The sequence below is a fragment of the Cherax quadricarinatus genome, unplaced genomic scaffold (genome assembly GCF_038502225.1).
Source record: "Cherax quadricarinatus isolate ZL_2023a unplaced genomic scaffold, ASM3850222v1 Contig1005, whole genome shotgun sequence".
Taxonomy (NCBI): Eukaryota; Metazoa; Arthropoda; class Malacostraca; order Decapoda; family Parastacidae; genus Cherax; species Cherax quadricarinatus.
In genome coordinates, this window is record NW_027196031.1 from 58,073 (window position 1) to 77,500 (window position 19,428).

A 19,428-nucleotide genomic window follows, 5' to 3' on the forward strand; every position below is an offset into this window, starting at 1 on the left:
TAAGACACAAAATATCATCAACATATCTATTCCACTTAGCTCTATTAGGAAAGATTGTGTTAAGCAATCTTGTTTCAAAAAATTCCATTTATAAATTACTAAGAACAGGTGAGAGGGGATTTCCCATTGCCATACCAAACTTCTGAGTGTAAAACTCGTCATTAAACACAATTTTTTTTCATCAGCAATACATAAGTTCAATGAAAATAGGAACTGGCAATGGTAAATAGTATTCAACAAGTTCTTAAGGGAAGAAATTTAATAAATCATCAACTGGAGCTTTTGTAAAAAAGGAAGTAACATAAAAACTATTGAAATTATTTAAGCAACTCAAGATTCTTAATTTACCATTAGATCTCTATTATTTTTCGCTTTAATTGGGCTCAAATAATCTATTAGCCATTGAGATAATTAGGAAACTGAATGTATGGAGCTAATGATTGGTCAAACTGGATTATTTTGTTTGTAAATTTGAATAAAGCCATATTACATCCCTCTTTATAATTTCTTCACTGATGACTTCGCTATTCCTGCACAGTGTTCATGTTACCACTACCTTTTACACAGTGTTTATGTTATCACTACCTTTTACACAGTGTTCATGTTACCACTACCTTTTACACAGTGTTCATGTTACCACTACCTTTTACACAGTGTTTATGTTATCACTACCTTTTACACAGTGTTCATGTTACCACTACCTTTTACACAGTGTTCATGTTACCACTACCTTTTACACAGTGTTCATGTTACCACTACCTTTTACACAGTGTTCATGTTACCACTACCTTTTATTCAGTGTTCATGTTACAACTACGTTTTACACAGTGTTCATGTTACCACTACCTTTTACACAGTGTTCATGTTACCACTACCTTTTACACAGTGTTCATGTTACCACTACCTTTTACACAGTGTTCATGTTACCACTACCTTTTACACAGTGTTCATGTTACCACTACCTTTTACACAGTGTTCATGTTACCACTACCTTTTACACAGTGTTCATGTTACCACTACCTTTTACACAGTGTTCATGTTACCACTACCTTTTACACAGTGTTCATGTTACCACTACCTTTTACACAGTGTACATGTTACCACTACCTTTTACACAGTGTTCATGTTACCACTACCTTTTACACAGTGTTCATGTTACCACTACCTTTTACACAGTGTTCATATTACCACTACCTTTTACACAGTGTTCATATTACCACTACCTTTTACACAGTGTACATTCAGGTCACCATGCGTCACTCACACCTCACTCAGGTCACCATGCGTCACTCACACCTCACTCAGGTCACCATGCGTCACTAACACCTCACTCAGGTCAGGTCACCATGCGTCACTCACACCTCACTCAGGTCACCATGCGTCACTCACACCTCACTCAGGTCACCATGCGTCACTCACACCTCACCTCACTCTCAGGTCACTCACACCTCATCAGGTCACCATGCGTCACTCACACCTCACTCAGGTCACCATGCGTCACTCACACCTCACTCAGGTCACCATGCGACACTCACACCTCACTCAGGTCACCATGCGGCACTCACTCCTCACTCAGGTCACCATGCGGCACTCACACCTTACTCAGATCACCATGCGGCACTCACACCTTACTCAGATCACCATGCGGCACTCACACCTCACTCAGGTCACCATGCGGCACTCATTCCTCACTCAGGTCACCATGCAACACTCACACCTCACTCAGGTCACCATGCGACACTCACACCTCACTCAGGTCACAATGCGACACTCACACCTCACTCAGGTCACCATGCGACACTCACACCTCACTCAGGTCACCATGCATCAATCACACCTCACTCAGGTCACCATGCGTCACTCACACCTCACTCAGGTCACCATGCGTCACTCATACCTCATTCAGGTCACCATGCGTCACACACACCTCACTCAGGTCACCATGCATCACACACACCTCACTCAGGTCACCATGTGTCACACACGCCTCACTCAGGTCACCATGCTACACTCACACCTCACTCAGGTCACCATGCGTCACTCACACCTCACTCAGGTCTCCATGCTACACTCACACCTCACTCAGGTCACCATGCGTCACACACACCTCACTCAGGTCACCATGCGTCACTCACACCTCACTCAGGTCACCATGCGTCACTCACACCTCACCATGCGTCACTCACACCTCACTCAGGTCAGGTCACCATGCGTCACTCACACCTCACTCAGGTCACCATGCGTCACTCACACCTCACTCAGGTCACCATGGTCACTCATCAGGTCACCGTCACTCACACCTCACTCAGGTCACCATGCGTCACTCACACCTCACTCAGGTCACCATGCGTCACTCACACCTCACTCAGGTCACCATGCGTCACTCACACCTCACTCTCACCAGGTCACCACACGTCACTCAGGTCACCATGCGTCACTCACACCTCACTCAGGTCACCATGTCACTCACACCTCACTTCAGGTCACCATGCATCACTCACACCTCACTTCAGGTCACCATGCGTCACTCACACATCACTCAGGTCACCATGCGTCACTCACACCTCACTCAGGTCACCATGCGTCACTCACACCTCACTCAGGTCACCATGCGTCACTCACACCTCAGGTCACCATGCGTCACTCACACCTCACTCAGGTCACCATGCGTCACTCACACCTCACTCAGGTCACCATGCGTCACTCACACCTCACTCAGGTCACCATGCGTCACTCACACCTCACTCAGGTCACCACGCGACACTCACACCACACTCGGGTCACCATGCGTCACTCACACCTCACTCAGGTCACGATGCGTCACTCACACCTCACTCAGGTCACCATGCGTCACTCACACCTCACTCAGGTCACCATGCGTCACTCACACCTCACTCAGGTCACCATGCGTCACTCACACCTCACTCAGGTCACCATGCGTCACTCACACCATGCATCACTCTCACTCAGGTCACCATGCGTCACTCACACCTCACTCAGGTCACCATGCGTCACTCACACCTCACTCAGGTCACCATGCGTCACTCACACCTCACTCAGGTCACCATGCATCACTCACAGGTCACCATGCGGTCACACCTCACTCAGGTCACCATGCATCACTCACACCTCACTCAGGTCACCATGCGTCACACACACCTCACTCAGGTCACCATGCGTCACTCACACCTCACTCAGGTCACCATGCGTCACTCACACCTCACTCAGGTCACCATGCGTCACTCACACCTCACTCAGGTCACCATGCGTCACTCACACCTCACTCAGGTCACCATGCGTCACTCACACCTCACTCAGGTCACCATGCGTCACTCACACCTCACTCAGGTCACCATGCGTCACTCACACCTCACTCAGGTCACCATGCGTCACTCACACCTCACTCAGGTCACCATGCGTCACTCACACCTCACTCAGGTCACCATGCGTCACTCACACCTCACTCAGGTCACCATGCGTCACTCACACCTCACTCAGGTCACCATGCGTCACTCACACCTCACTCAGGTCACCATGCGTCACTCACACCTCACTCAGGTCACCATGCGTCACTCACACCTCACTCAGGTCACCATGCGTCACTCACACCTCACTCAGGTCACTCACACCTCACTCAGGTCACCATGCGTCACTCACACCTCACTCAGGTCACCATGCGTCACTCACACCTCACTCAGGTCACCATGCGTCACTCACACCTCACTCAGGTCACCATGCGTCACTCACACACTCACTCAGGTCACCATGCGTCACTCACACCTCACTCAGGTCACCATGCGTCACTCACACCTCACTCAGGTCACCATGCGTCACTCACACCTCACTCAGGTCACCATGCGTCACTCACACCTCACTCAGGTCACCATGCGTCACTCACACCTCACTCAGGTCACCATGCGTCACTCACACCTCACTCAGGTCACCATGCGTCACTCACACCTCACTCAGGTCACCATGCGTCACTCACACCTCACTCAGGTCACCATGCGTCACTCACACCTCACTCAGGTCACCATGCGTCACTCACACCTCACTCAGGTCACCATGCGTCACTCACACCTCACTCAGGTCACCATGCGTCACTCACACCTCACTCAGGTCACCATGCGTCACTCACACCTCACTCAGGTCACCATGCGTCACTCACACCTCACTCAGGTCACCATGCGTCACTCACACCTCACTCAGGTCACCATGCGTCACTCACACCTCACTCAGGTCACCATGCGTCACTCACACCTCACTCAGGTCACCATGCGTCACTCACACCTCACTCAGGTCACCATTCGTCACTCACACCTCACTCAGGTCACCATGCGTCACTCACACCTCACTCAGGTCACCATGCGTCGGTCACAGCTCACTCAGGTCACCATGCGTCACACACCTCACTCTTCAGGTCACTATGCGTCACTCACAGCTCACTCAGGTCACATGCGTCACACACCAGCTCACTCAGGTCACCATGCGTCACTCACACCTCACTCATGCGTCACTCACACCTCACTCAGGTCACCATGCGTCACTCACACCTCACTCAGGTCACCATGCGTCACTCACACCTCACTCAGGTCACCATGCGTCACTCACACCTCACTCAGGTCACCATGCGTCACTCACACCTCACTCAGGTCACCATGCGTCACTCACACCTCACTCAGGTCACCATGCGTCACTCACACCTCACTCAGGTCACCCTGCGTCACGCACGCGGCACTCAGGTCACCATGTCACTCACACCTCACTCAGGTCACCATGCGTCACTCACACCTCACTCAGGTCACCATGCATCACTCACACCTCACTCAGGACACCATGCGTCACTCACACCTCACTCAGGTCACCATGCGTCACTCACACCTCACTCAGGTCACCATGCGTCACTCACACCTCACTCAGGTCACCATGCGTCACTCACACCTCACTCAGGTCACCATGCGTCACTCACACCTCACTCAGGTCACCATGCGTCACTCACACCTCACTCAGGTCACCATGCATCACTCACACCTCACTCAGGTCACCATGCATCACTCACACCTCACTCAGGTCACCATGCGTCACTCACAGCTCACTCAGGTCACCATGCGTCACACACCTCACTCTTCACGTCACCATGCGTCACTCACAGCTCACTCAGGTCACCATGCGTCACACACCTCACTCTTCAGGTCACTATGCGTCACTCACAGCTCACTCAGGTCACCATGCGTCAATAACAGCTCACTCAGGTCACCATGCGTCACTCACACCTCATTCTTCAGGTCACCACGCATCACTCACACCTCACTCAGGTCACCATGCGTCACTCACACCTCACTCAGGTCACCATGCGTCACTCACACCTCACTCAGGTCACCATGCGTCACTCACACCTCACTCAGGTCACCATGCGTCACTCACACCTCACTCAGGTCACCATGCGTCACTCACACCTCACTCAGGTCACCATGCGTCACTCACACCTCACTCAGGTCACCATGCGTCACTCACACCTCACCATGCGCAGGTCACCACGCGTCACTCACACCTCACTCAGGTCACCATGCGTCACTCACACCTCACTCAGGTCACCATGCGTCACTCACACCTCACTCAGGTCACCATGCGTCACTCACACCTCACTCAGGTCACCATGCGTCACTCACACCTCACTCAGGTCACCATGCGTCACTCACACCTCACTCAGGTCACCATGCGTCACTCACACCTCACTCAGGTCACCATGCGTCACTCACACCTCACTCAGGTCACCATGCGTCACTCACACCTCACTCAGGTCACCATGCGTCACTCACACCTCACTCAGGTCACCATGCGTCACTCACACCTCACTCAGGTCACCATGCGTCACTCACACCTCACTCAGGTCACCATGCGTCACTCACACCTCACTCAGGTCACCATGCGTCACTCACACCTCACTCAGGTCACCATGCGTCACTCACACCTCACTCAGGTCACCATGCGTCACTCACACCTCACTCAGGTCACCATGCGTCACTCACACCTCACTCAGGTCACCATGCGTCACTCACACCTCACTCAGGTCACCATGCGTCACTCACACCTCACTCAGGTCACCATGCGTCACTCACACCTCACTCAGGTCACCATGGTCACTCACACTCACTCAGGTCACCATGCGTCACTCACACCTCACTCAGGTCACCATGCGTCACTCACACCTCACTCAGGTCACCATGCGTCACTCACACCTCACTCAGGTCACCATGCGTCACTCACACCTCACTCAGGTCACCATGCGTCACTCACACCTCACTCAGGTCACCATGCGTCACTCACACCTCACTCAGGTCACCATGCGTCACTCACACCTCACTCAGGTCACCATGCGTCACTCACACCTCACTCAGGTCACCATGCGTCACTCACACCTCACTCAGGTCACCATGCGTCACTCACACCTCACTCAGGTCACCATGCGTCACTCACACCTCACTCAGGTCACCATGCGTCACTCACACCTCACTCAGGTCACCATGCATCACTCACACCTCACTCAGGTCACCATGCGTCACTCACACCTCACTCAGGTCAGCATGCATCACTCCCACCTCACTCAGGTCACCATGCGTCACTCCCACCTCAGTCAGGTCACCATGCATCACACTCACCTCACTCAGGTCACCATGCGTCACACACACCTCACTCAGATCACCATGCGTCACTCACACCTCACTCAGGTCACCATGCAACACTCACACCTCACTCAGGTCACCATGCGTCACACACACCTCACTCAGGTCAACATGCGTCACACACACCTCACTCAGGTCACCATGCGTCACTAACACCTCACTCAGGTCACCATGCGTCCACACACCTCACTCAGGTCACCATGCGTCACTAACACCTCACTCAGGGCACCATGCGTCACTAACACCTCACTCAGGTCACCATGCGTCACACACACCTCACTCAGGTCACCATGCGTCACATGCGTCACACACACCTCACTCAGGTCACCATGCGTCACTCACACCTCACTCAGGTCACCATGCGTCACTCACACCTCACTCAGGTCACCATGCGTCACTCACACCTCACTCAGGTCACCATGCGTCACTCACACCTCACTCAGGTCACCATGCGTCACTCACACCTCACTCAGGTCACCATGCGTCACTCACACCTCTCAGGTCACCAGTCACTCACACTCACTCAGGTCACCATGCGTCACTCACACCTCACTCAGGTCACCATGCGTCACTCACACCTCACTCAGGTCACCATGCATCACTCACACCTCACTCAGGTCACCATGCGTCACTCACACCTCACTCAGGTCACCATGCGTCACTCACACCTCACTCAGGTCACCATGCGTCACTCACACCTCACTCAGGTCACCATGCGTCACTCACACCTCACTCAGGTCACCATGCGTCACTCACACCTCACTCAGGTCACCATGCGACACTCACACCTCACTCAGGTCACCATGCGTCACTCACACCTCACTCAGGTCACCATGCGTCACTCACACCTCACTCAGTTCACCATGCAACACTCACACCTCACTCAGGTCACCATGCGGCACTCACTCCTCACTCAGGTCACCATGCGGCACTCACACCTTACTCAGATCACCATGCGGCACTTACACCTCATTCAGGTCACCATGAGACACTCACACCTCACTCAGGTCACCATGCGTCATTCACACCTCACTCAGGTCACCATGCGTCACTCACACCTCACTCAGGTCACCATGTGTCACTCACACCTCACTCAGGTCACCATGCGTCACTCACACCTCACTCAGGTCACCATGCGTCACTCACACCTCACTCAGGTCACCATGCGTCACTCACACCTCACTCAGGTCACCATGCGTCACTCACACCTCACTCAGGTCACCATGCGTCACTCACACCTCACTCAGGTCACCATGCGTCACTCACACCTCACTCAGGTCACCATGCGTCACTCAGGTCACCATGCGTCACTCTCACTCAGGTCACCTCACTCAGGTCACCATGCGTCATTCACACCTCACTCAGGTCACCATGCGTGACTCACACCTCACTCAGGTCACCATGCGTGACTCACACCTCACTCAGGTCACCATGCGTGACTCACACCTCACTCAGGTCACCATGCGTGACTCACACCTCACTCAGGTCACCATGCGTGACTCACACCTCACTCAGGTCACCATGCGTCACTCACACCTCACTCAGGTCACCATGCGTCACTCACACCTCACTCAGGTCACCATGCGTCACTCACACCTCACTCAGGTCACCATGCGTCACTCACACCTCACTCAGGTCACCATGCGTCACTCACACCTCACTCACTCAGGTCACCATGCGTCACTCACACCTCACTCAGGTCACCATGCGACACTCACACCTCACTCAGATCGCCATGCGTCACTCCCACCTCACTCAGGTCACCATGCGTCACTCACACCTCACTCAGGTCACCATGCGTCACTCACACCTCACTCAGGTCACCATGCGTCACTCACACCTCACTCAGGTCAACATGCGTCACTCACACCTCACTTCAGGTCACCATGCGTCACTCACACCTCACTCAGGTCACCATGCGTCACACACACCTCACTCAGGTCACCATGCGTCACACACACCTCACTCAGGTCACCATGCGTCACACACACCTCACTCAGGTCAACATGCGTCACACACACCTCACTCAGGTCACCATGCGTCACACACACCTCACTCAGGTCAACATGCGTCACACACACCTCACTCAGGTCACCATGCGTCACACACACCTCACTCAGGTCACCATGCGTCACACACACCTCACTCAGGTCACCATGCGTCACTCACACCTCACTCAGGTCACCATGCGTCACTCACACCTCACTCAGGTCACCATGCGTCACACACACCTCACTCAGGTCACCATGCGTCACACACACCTCACTCAGGTCACCATGCGTCACTCACACCTCACTCAGGTCACCATGCGTCACTCACACCTCACTCAGGTCACCATGCGTCACTCACACCTCACTCAGGTCACCATGCATCACTCACACCTCACTCAGGTCACCATGCGTCACTCACACCTCACTCAGGTCACCATGCGTCACTCACACCTCACTCAGGTCACCATGCGTCACTCACACCTCACTCAGGTCACCATGCGTCACTCACACCTCACTCAGGTCACCATGCGTCACTCACACCTCACTCTGGTCACCATGCGTCACTCACACTTCGCTCAGGTCACCATGCGTCACTCACACCTCACTCAGGTCACCATGCGTCACTCACCTCACTCAGGTCACCATGCGTCACTCACACCTCACTCAGGTCACCATGCGTCACTCACACCTCACTCAGGTCACCATGCGTCACTCACACCTCACTCAGGTCACCATGCGTCACTCACACCTCACTCAGGTCACCATGCGTCACTCACACCTCACTCAGGTCACCATGCGTCACTCACACCTCACTCAGGTCACCATGCGTCACTCACACCTCACTCAGGTCACCATGCGTCACTCACACCTCACTCAGGTCACCATGCGTCACTCACACCTCACTCAGGTCACCATGCGTCACTCACACCTCACTCAGGTCACCATGCGTCACTCACACCTCACTCAGGTCACCATGCGTCACTCACACCTCACTCAGGTCACCATGCGTCACTCACACCTCACTCAGGTCACCATGCGTCACTCACACCTCACTCAGGTCACCATGCGTCACTCACACCTCACTCAGGTCACCATGCGTCACTCACACCTCACTCAGGTCACCATGCGTCACTCACACCTCACTCAGGTCACCATGCGTCACTCACACCTCACTCAGGTCACCATGCGTCACTCACACCTCACTCAGGTCACCATGCGTCACTCACACCTCACTCAGGTCACCATGCGTCACTCACACCTCACTCAGGTCACCATGCGTCACTCACACCTCACTCAGGTCACCATGCGTCACTCACACCTCACTCAGGTCACCATGCGTCACTCACACTCAGGTCACCATGCGTCACTCACTCACACCTCACTCAGGTCACCATGCGTCACTCACACCTCACTCAGGTCACCATGCGTCACTCACACCTCACTCAGGTCACCATGCGTCACTCACACCTCACTCAGGTCACCATGCGTCACTCACACCTCACTCAGGTCACCATGCGTCACTCACACCTCACTCAGGTCACCATGCGTCACTCACACCTCACTCAGGTCACCATGCGTCACTCACACCTCACTCAGGTCACCATGCGTCACTCACACCTCACTCAGGTCACCATGCGTCACTCACACCTCACTCAGGTCACCATGCGTCACTCACACCTCACTCAGGTCACCATGTCACTCACACCTCACTCAGGTCACCATGCATCACTTACACCTCACTCGGGTCACCATGTGTCACTCACACCTCACTCAGGTCACCATGCGTCACTCACACCTCACTCAGGTCACCATGGCTCACTCACACCTCACTCAGGTCACCATGCGTCACTCACACCTCACTCAGGTCACCATGCGTCACTCACACCTCACTCAGGTCACCATGCGTCACTCACACCTCACTCAGGTCACCATGCGTCACTCACACCTCACTCAGGTCACCATGCGTCACTCACACCTCACTCAGGTCACCATGCTTCACTCACACCTCACTCAGGTCACCATGCATCACTCACACCTCACTCAGGTCACCATGCGTCACTCACACTCTCACCATGCGTCACTCACACCTCACTCAGGTCACCATGTATCACTTACACCTCACTCAGGTCACCATGCGTCACTCACACCTCACTCAGGTCACCATGCGTCACTCACACCTCACTCAGGTCACCATGCGTCACTCACACCTCACTCAGGTCACCATGCGTCACTCACACCTCACTCAGGTCACCATGCGTCACTCACACCTCACTCAGGTCACCATGCGTCACTCACACCTCACTCAGGTCACCATGCGTCACTCACACCTCACTCAGGTCACCATGCGTCACTCACACCTCACTCAGGTCACCATGCGTCACTCACACCTCACTCAGGTCACCATGTATCACTTACACCTCACTCAGGTCACCATGCGTCACTCACACCTCACTCAGGTCACCATGCGTCACTCACACCTCACTCAGGTCACCATGCGTCACTCACACCTCACTCAGGTCACCATGCGTCACTCACACCTCACTCAGGTCACCATGCGTCACTCACACCTCACTCAGGTCACCATGCGTCACTCACACCTCACTCAGGTCACCATGCGTCACTCACACCTCACTCAGGTCACCATGCGTCACTCACACCTCACTCAGGTCACCATGCGTCACTCACACCTCACTCAGGTCACCATGCGTCACTCACACCTCACTCAGGTCACCATGCGTCACTCACACCTCACTCAGGTCACCATGCGTCACTCACACCTCACTCAGGTCACCATGCGTCACTCACACCTCACTCAGGTCACCATGCATCACTCACACCTCACTCAGGTCACCATGCGTCACTCACACCTCACTCAGGTCACCATGCGTCACTCACACCTCACTCAGGTCACCATGCGTCACTCACACCTCACTCAGGTCACCATGCGTCACTCACACCTCACTCAGGTCACCATGCGTCACTCACACCTCACTCAGGTCACCATGCGTCACTCACACCTCACTCAGGTCACCATGCGTCACTCACACCTCACTCAGGTCACCATGCGTCACTCACACCTCACTCAGGTCACCATGCGTCACTCACACCTCACTCAGGTCACCATGCGTCACTCACACCTCACTCAGGTCACCATGCGTCACTCACACCTCACTCAGGTCACCATGCGTCACTCACACCTCACTCAGGTCACCATGCGTCACTCACACCTCACTCAGGTCACCATGCGTCACTCACACCTCACTCAGGTCACCATGCGTCACTCACACCTCACTCAGGGTCACACACCTCACTCAGGTCACTCATGCGTCACTCACACCTCACTCAGGTCACCATGCGTCACTCACACCTCACTCAGGTCACCATGCGTCACTCACACCTCACTCAGGTCACCATGCGTCACTCACACCTCACTCAGGTCACCATGCGTCACTCACACCTCACTCAGGTCACCATGCGTCACTCACACCTCACTCAGGTCATCATGCATCACTCACACCTCACTCAGATCACCATGCATCACTCACACCTCACTCAGGTCACCATGCGTCACTCACACCTCACTCAGGTCACCATGCGTCACTCACACCTCACTCAGGACACCATGCGTCACTCACACCTCACTCAGGTCACCATGCGTCACTCACTCATGCGTCACTCACACCTCCCTCAGGTCACCATGCGTCACTCACACCTCACTCAGGTCACCATGCGTCACACACACCTCACTCAGGTCACCATGCGTCACTCACACCTCACTCAGGTCACCATGCGTCACTCACACCTCACTCAGGTCACCCTTGTCGGTATTTATTACCAAGGTTACAGTGTTTACTTACGTGTCCTTCTAAACCAACTTGTCGGTATTTATTACCAAGGTTACAGTGTTTACTTACGTGACCTTCTGAACCAACTTGTCGGTATTTATTACCAAGGTTACAGTGTTTACTTACGTGACCTTCTGAACCAACTTGTCGGTATTTATTACCAAGGTTACAGTGTTTACTTACGTGACCTTCTGAACCAACTTGTCGGTATTTATTACCAAGGTTACAGTGTTTACTTACGTGTCCTTCTGAACCAACTTGTCGGTATTTATTACCAAGGTTACAGTGTTTACTTACGTGACCTTCTGAACCAACTTGTCGGTATTTATTACCAAGGTTACAGTGTTTACTTACGTGACCTTCTGAACCAACTTGTCGGTATTTGTTACCAAGGTTACAGTGTTTACTTACGTGTCCTTCTGAACCAACTTGTCGGTATTTATTACCAAGGTTACAGTGTTTACTTACGTGACCTTCTGAACCAACTTGTCGGTATTTATTACCAAGGTTACAGTGTTTACTTACGTGACCTTCTGAACCAACTTGTCGGTATTTATTACCAAGGTTACAGTGTTTACTTACGTGTCCTTCTGAACCAACTTGTCGGTATTTATTACCAAGGTTACAGTGTTTACTTACGTGACCTTCTGAACCAACTTGTCGGTATTTATTACCAAGGTTACAGTGTTTACTTACGTGTCCTTCTGAACCAACTTGTCGGTATTTATTACCAAGGTTACAGTGTTTACTTACGTGACCTTCTGAACCAACTTGTCGGTATTTATTACCAAGGTTACAGTGTTTACTTACGTGACCTTCTGAACCAACTTGTCGGTATTTATTACCAAGGTTACAGTGTTTACTTACGTGACCTTCTGAACCAACTTGTCGGTATTTATTACCAAGGTTACAGTGTTTACTTACGTGTCCTTCTGAACCAACTTGTCGGTATTTATTACCAAGGTTACAGTGTTTACTTACGTGACCTTCTGAACCAACTTGTCGGTATTTATTACCAAGGTTACAGTGTTTACTTACGTGTCCTTCTGAACCAACTTGTCGGTATTTATTACCAAGGTTACAGTGTTTACTTACGTGACCTTCTGAACCAACTTGTCGGTATTTATTACCAAGGTTACAGTGTTTACTTACGTGTCCTTCTGAACCAACTTGTCGGTTTTTATTACCAAGGTTTTTACCAATATACTTTATTGTATTTCAGATTTTCTTCCTTTTTTGTGTAATGATTTAAAATATGTCTTTTTTCTAGCTCATTCAGGGAATTTAATATGTGTAGAAAAAGTTAATAAAATATATTTGAGTGGCACTGTACACTTACTAAATATCGTAAAAATTTCTACCAGTTTAAGATCATCCAAACTCCATTTTATCATCTTAATTATCATCCTAATTATTTTTCACTATTTTTTTTATTTCCAAACTTAATTATTATGCTTATATTTCCAATTGATTAGTTAATTTTGTACTATGTATATTTATGCCACATTTGTGTTGAATATTAATGAAATGTTGATTATAATTATGGGTGTAACTTTTATTTTTCCCTTACTTTACGTCATTCTTTATTAAACTTGTTCAATATAATAGTTATATTTAAAAGTTTTACTAAAATTATTTTCCACATTATGTTTGCTTTGTACCTGAATTATATCAAACACTTTTCAGTTTTAAAACTATTACTATTTGTATAGTAGATTATTTAACCATGTTGATGAGTTTAGTTTAGATACCATTAACAACCCGCAGCAGGATTGTATTTTCCTTAGAGTAATCGTTTCTGAGTTCAACTTCCGCTCGTATTTTAGGCCATTGCTTCTCATTTTCTTATTTTCTTTCCTCTATGATCTTTACTATATATCTACTTTCTTCCATATTTGTACTCTCTAAATCAAAATCTAGGCGAGTTTCTGGGTTTACATCACAACAAATAACTTACCCCGTTGGCAGCAACAAATATCTATATCTTGTCCAAGTAACTTTTTCTTTATATTTCTTGTATCACCCCCTGTTTAACTCAATCCTTCAAGTGGATTTGCTTATGGGATCTTATCTCCTGTCTTTTACGATGATTCCCAAGTTTAGACGTGGCTTCAGTGAAGCCAGCTAGGGAGAGAATTTTCGTTCTTCTCTTTATATGCCCGAAGGTTCAATTTGTTATAGTATAATGAAGTAGACACTCACTGGTTGCTGGAGGAACTCATCGAGTAGCTCAAACAACCAGGTACACAAATTTATTAAACTAAGGAGCAATGAGAGTATACTGACTTGTTGGCGTCCCAAGTGACGTTGAAGGGCAAGAAGGGTATGCTGAGAGGGTCAAGCACTGGAATACCCAGCTCCGGGAAACCCGTCACCATGTCCTGTCTGTGCAACACCAGAATTAAATTTCTTAACCTTGAGAAACAAGTTCATCTTCTGCAACTGTAAAACATTTATATAGCAATAAAATGTTTTTAAATCAAATTGGATGTGACACACACACACACACACACACACACACACACACACACACACACACACACACACACACACACACACACTGGAAAGGCAAACACACCCCGCAGAAACTCCCGCCGAAGGACTCCAACCGCACCAATCCCAACGCAACTGAGGAATCTAAACCAGAACCCACACACTGTTCCCTCTGCTACCAACCCCCACATCACAAACTTCACCACAACAGCTGCCCCATATGGGCATTCTGACCCCATCCCCCTCATCACAAACCCCACCCACACCACAGCCCCCCCATAGGCCCCCACCACGGCTCCCGCTCCCCCAACCCCAATATTCTTGCAGGACCACAGTGATAGAAAAGAAGCTGAAAGTTTGGTACACAAACGCGGACGGAATAACGAATAAACATGAGGAGTGGCATGAAAGAATCAGTGAGAAATCCCCAGACATCATAGCAGTCACAGAAACAAAACTCGCTGAGACAATAACAGACGCAATCTTCCCACCGGGATATCAGATCCTGAGAAAAGATAGAAGGAGTAGAGGGGGAGGAGGAGTTGCACTGCTCATAAAAAACCGATGGGGATTTGAGAAAATGGAAGGCATGGACATGATTGGAGAAAGAGACTACATAGTAAGTACAATTCAGTCTGTAGAACATAAAGTAGTTATTGGAGTGATGTATAACCCACCACAGAACTGCAGGAGGCCAAGAGAGGAGTACGAAGAAAACAGCAGGGCGATGGTGGACACACTGGCTGAGGTGGCAAGAAGAGCTCACTCGAGCAGAGCAAAGTTACTGGTAATGGGCGATTTCAACCACAGGGAGATCGACTGGGAAAACCTGGAGCCACATGGGGGTCCCGAAACATGGAGAGCCAAGATGATGGATGTGGTACTTGAAAACCTCATGCATCAACATGTCAGGGACACTACCAGAGAGAGAGGGGAGGATGAGCCAGCAAGACTGGATCTTGTGTTCACCCTGAGCAGTTCAGACATTGAGGACATCACTTACGAGAGGCCCCTTGGAGCTAGCGATCACGTGGTTCTGAGTTTTGATTATATAGTAGAGTTACAAGTGGAGAAGGTAACAGGAATTGAATGGGAAAAGCCAAACTATAAAAGGGGGGACTACACAGGTATGAGGAACTTCCTGCAGGAGGTTCGGTGGGACAGAGAACTGGTAGGAAAATCAGTAAACGAGATGATGGAATATGTAACAACAAAGTGCAAGGAGGCAGAGGAAAGGTTTGTTCACAAGGACAATAATAATAATAGGAAGACCAAAGCGAGTCCTTGGTTTACCCGAAGGTGTAGGGAGGCAAAGAGAATGGAAAAGGCACAGGAGGCAAAGGACCCAAGAAAATAAGGAGATCAGTAGAAGAGCCAGAAACGAGTATGCACAGATAAGGAGGGAGGCCCAGCGACAGTACGAAAACGACATAGCATCGAAAGTCAAGTCTGACCCGAAACTGCTGTATAACCACATTAGGAGGAAGACAACAGTCAAAGACCAGGTGATCAGGCTGAGGAAGGAAGGTGGGGAACTCACAAGAAACAATCAAGAGGTATGTGAGGAGCTCAACATGAGATTTAAGGAAGTATTTACAGTGGAGACAGGAAGGCCTCTGGGGGGACAGAACGGAGGGGGACACCAGCAAGGAATATACCAACAAGTGCGGGATCGACATACATAAAACGGAGGAGGAGGTGAAGAAGCTGCTAAGGGACATTGATACCTCAAAGGCAATGGGACTGGACAACATCTCCCCGTGGGTCCTTAGAGAGGGAGCAGATATGCTGTGTGCGCCACTTGTCACAATCTTCAACACATCCCTGGAAACTGGGCAACTACCTGAGGTATGGAAGACAGCAAATGTAGTTCCCATTTTTAAAAAAGGAGACAGAAAAGAGGCACTAAACTATAGACCTGTGTCACTGACGTGTATAGTATGCAAAGTTATGGAGAAGATTATCAGGAGGAGAGTGGTGGAGCACCTGGAACGGAACAAGAGTATAAACGCCAACCAGCACGGATTCATGGAAGGCAAATCCTGTGTCACAAACCTTCTGGAGTTTTATGATAAAGTAACAGAAGTAAGACACGAGAGAGAGGGGTGGGTTGATTGCATCTTCTTGGACTGCAAGAAGGCCTTTGACACAGTTCCTCACAAGAGATTAGTGCAGAAGCTAGAGGATCAGGCGCATATAACAGGAAGGGCACTGCAATGGATCAGAGAATACCTGACAGGGAGGCAACAACGAGTCATGGTACGTGATGAGGTATCACAGTGGGCACCTGTGACGAGCGGGGTCCCACAGGGGTCGGTCCTAGGACCAGTGCTATTTTTGGTATATGTGAATGACATGATGGAAGGGTTAGACTCAGAAGTGTCCCTGTTCGCAGATGATGTGAAGTTAATGAGGAGAATTAAATCAGATGAGGATCAGGCAGGACTTCAAAGAGACCTGGACAGACTGGACACCTGGTCCAGCAACTGGCTTCTCGAATTTAACCCCGCCAAATGCAAAGTCATGAAGATCGGGGAAGGGCACAGAAGACCGCAGACGGAGTATAGGCTAGGTGGCCAAAGACTGCAAACCTCGCTCAAGGAGAAAGATCTTGGGGTGAGTATAACACCGAGCACGTCTCCGGAAGCACACATCAACCAGATAACTGCTGCAGCATATGGGCGCCTGGCAAACCTGAGAACAGCGTTCCGATACCTTAGTAAGGAATCGTTCAAGACACTGTACACCGTGTACGTCAGGCCCATACTGGAGTATGCAGCACCTGTTTGGAACCCACACTTGATCAAGCACGTCAAGAAATTAGAGAAAGTGCAAAGGTTTGCGACAAGGTTAGTTCCAGAGCTAAGGGGAATGTCCTATGAAGAAAGGTTAAGGGAAATCGGCCTGACGACACTGGAGGACAGGAGGGTCAGGGGAGACATGATAACGACATACAAAATACTGCGTGTAATAGACAAGGCGGACAGAGACAGGATGTTCCAGAGAGGGGACACAGAAAGAAGGTGTCACAATTGGAAGTTGAAGACCCAGATGAGTCAAAAGGATGTTAGGAAGTATTTCTTCAGTCATAGTTGTCAGGCATTGGAATAGCCTAGAAAGTGATGTAGTGGAGGCAGGAACCATACATAGTTTTAAGACGAGGTATGATAAAGCTCATGGAGTAGGGAGAGAGAGGACCCAGTAGCAATCAGTGAAGAGGCGGGGCCAGGAGACGAGTCTCGACCCCTGCAACCACAAATAGGTGAGTACATACGATTTCTTGAGTCATGTTGACGGCAGTGAAGGGACTTGAGCTAGAGTTCGTCATGCCCATGCTAGCTGGAGATTCGTCTGTAAAAACTTGCATTTGTGGTCACAGAGGTGCCTGTGCTAACTTTCCTATGGTGTAGAAATATACCTAGTTGGATGAATCTTATTGTGGCTAGCTGGTCTAGTGGCTAACGCGACGGGCTGGAGTTTTGAGACTCTATGACCGCGGGTTCAATCCCGGCCAGGAGTATGGATTGTTTGCAATCGTGTCATTACGATTTCTTGAGTCACAAATAACTGCTGCAGCATATGGGCGCCTAGCAAACCTCAGAACAGCATTCCGACATCTTAATAAGGAATCGTTCAGGACCCTGTACACCGTGTACGTCAGGACCACATTGGAGTATGCAGCACCAGTTTGGAACCCACACCTAGCCAAGCACGTAAAGAAATTAGGTAAAGTGCAAAGGTTTGAAACAAGACTAGTTCCAGAGCTAAGGAGAATGTCCTATGAAGAAAGGTTAAGGGAAATCGGCCTGACGACATTAGAGAGACATGATAACAACATATAAAATACTGAGAGGAATTGACAAGGTGGACAGAGACAGGATGTTCCAGAGATGGGACACAGTAACAAGGGGACACAGTTGGAAGTTGAAAACTCCGATGAATTACAGGGATGTTAGGAAGTATTTCTTCAGTCACAGAGTAGTCAGGAAGTGGAATAGTTTGGGAAGTGATGTAGTGGAGGCAGGATCCATACATAGCTTAAAGAATAGGTATAATAAAGCTCCTGGAGCATGAAGAGTGACTTAGTGGAGGCCAGTGAAGAGGCGGTGCCAGGATCTGTGACTCGACACCTGGAACCACAACTCGGAGAGTACAACTAGGTCAGTACCACACACACACAGACACACACACACACACACACACACACACACATACACACACACACACACACACGTAATCAGACTGAGGAAGGGTGATGGGGAATTCACAAGAAACGACCGAAAGGTTTGTCAGGAGCTCAACACAAGATTTAAAGAGGTATTTACAGTGGAAACCAGTAGGACTCCAAGAAATCAGAACAGGGGGGCACACCAGCAAGTGCTGGATGAGGTACATATAACCAAGGAGGAGGTGAAG

The 19,428-nt window shown here is 50.1% G+C and overlaps 1 protein-coding gene across 1 annotated transcript in view; it reads right to left on the reverse strand.

Annotated features, from left to right (window-relative positions):
- Positions 1-19,428, reverse strand: part of LOC128697927 (uncharacterized) — an 86,147-nt gene that overhangs the window by 46,680 nt on the left and 20,039 nt on the right. The window contains exon 2 of the mRNA XM_070080803.1: positions 14,806-14,904. Coding sequence (XP_069936904.1) covers positions 14,806-14,904 — 99 coding nt within the window. The remainder of the gene's footprint in view (positions 1-14,805; positions 14,905-19,428) is intronic.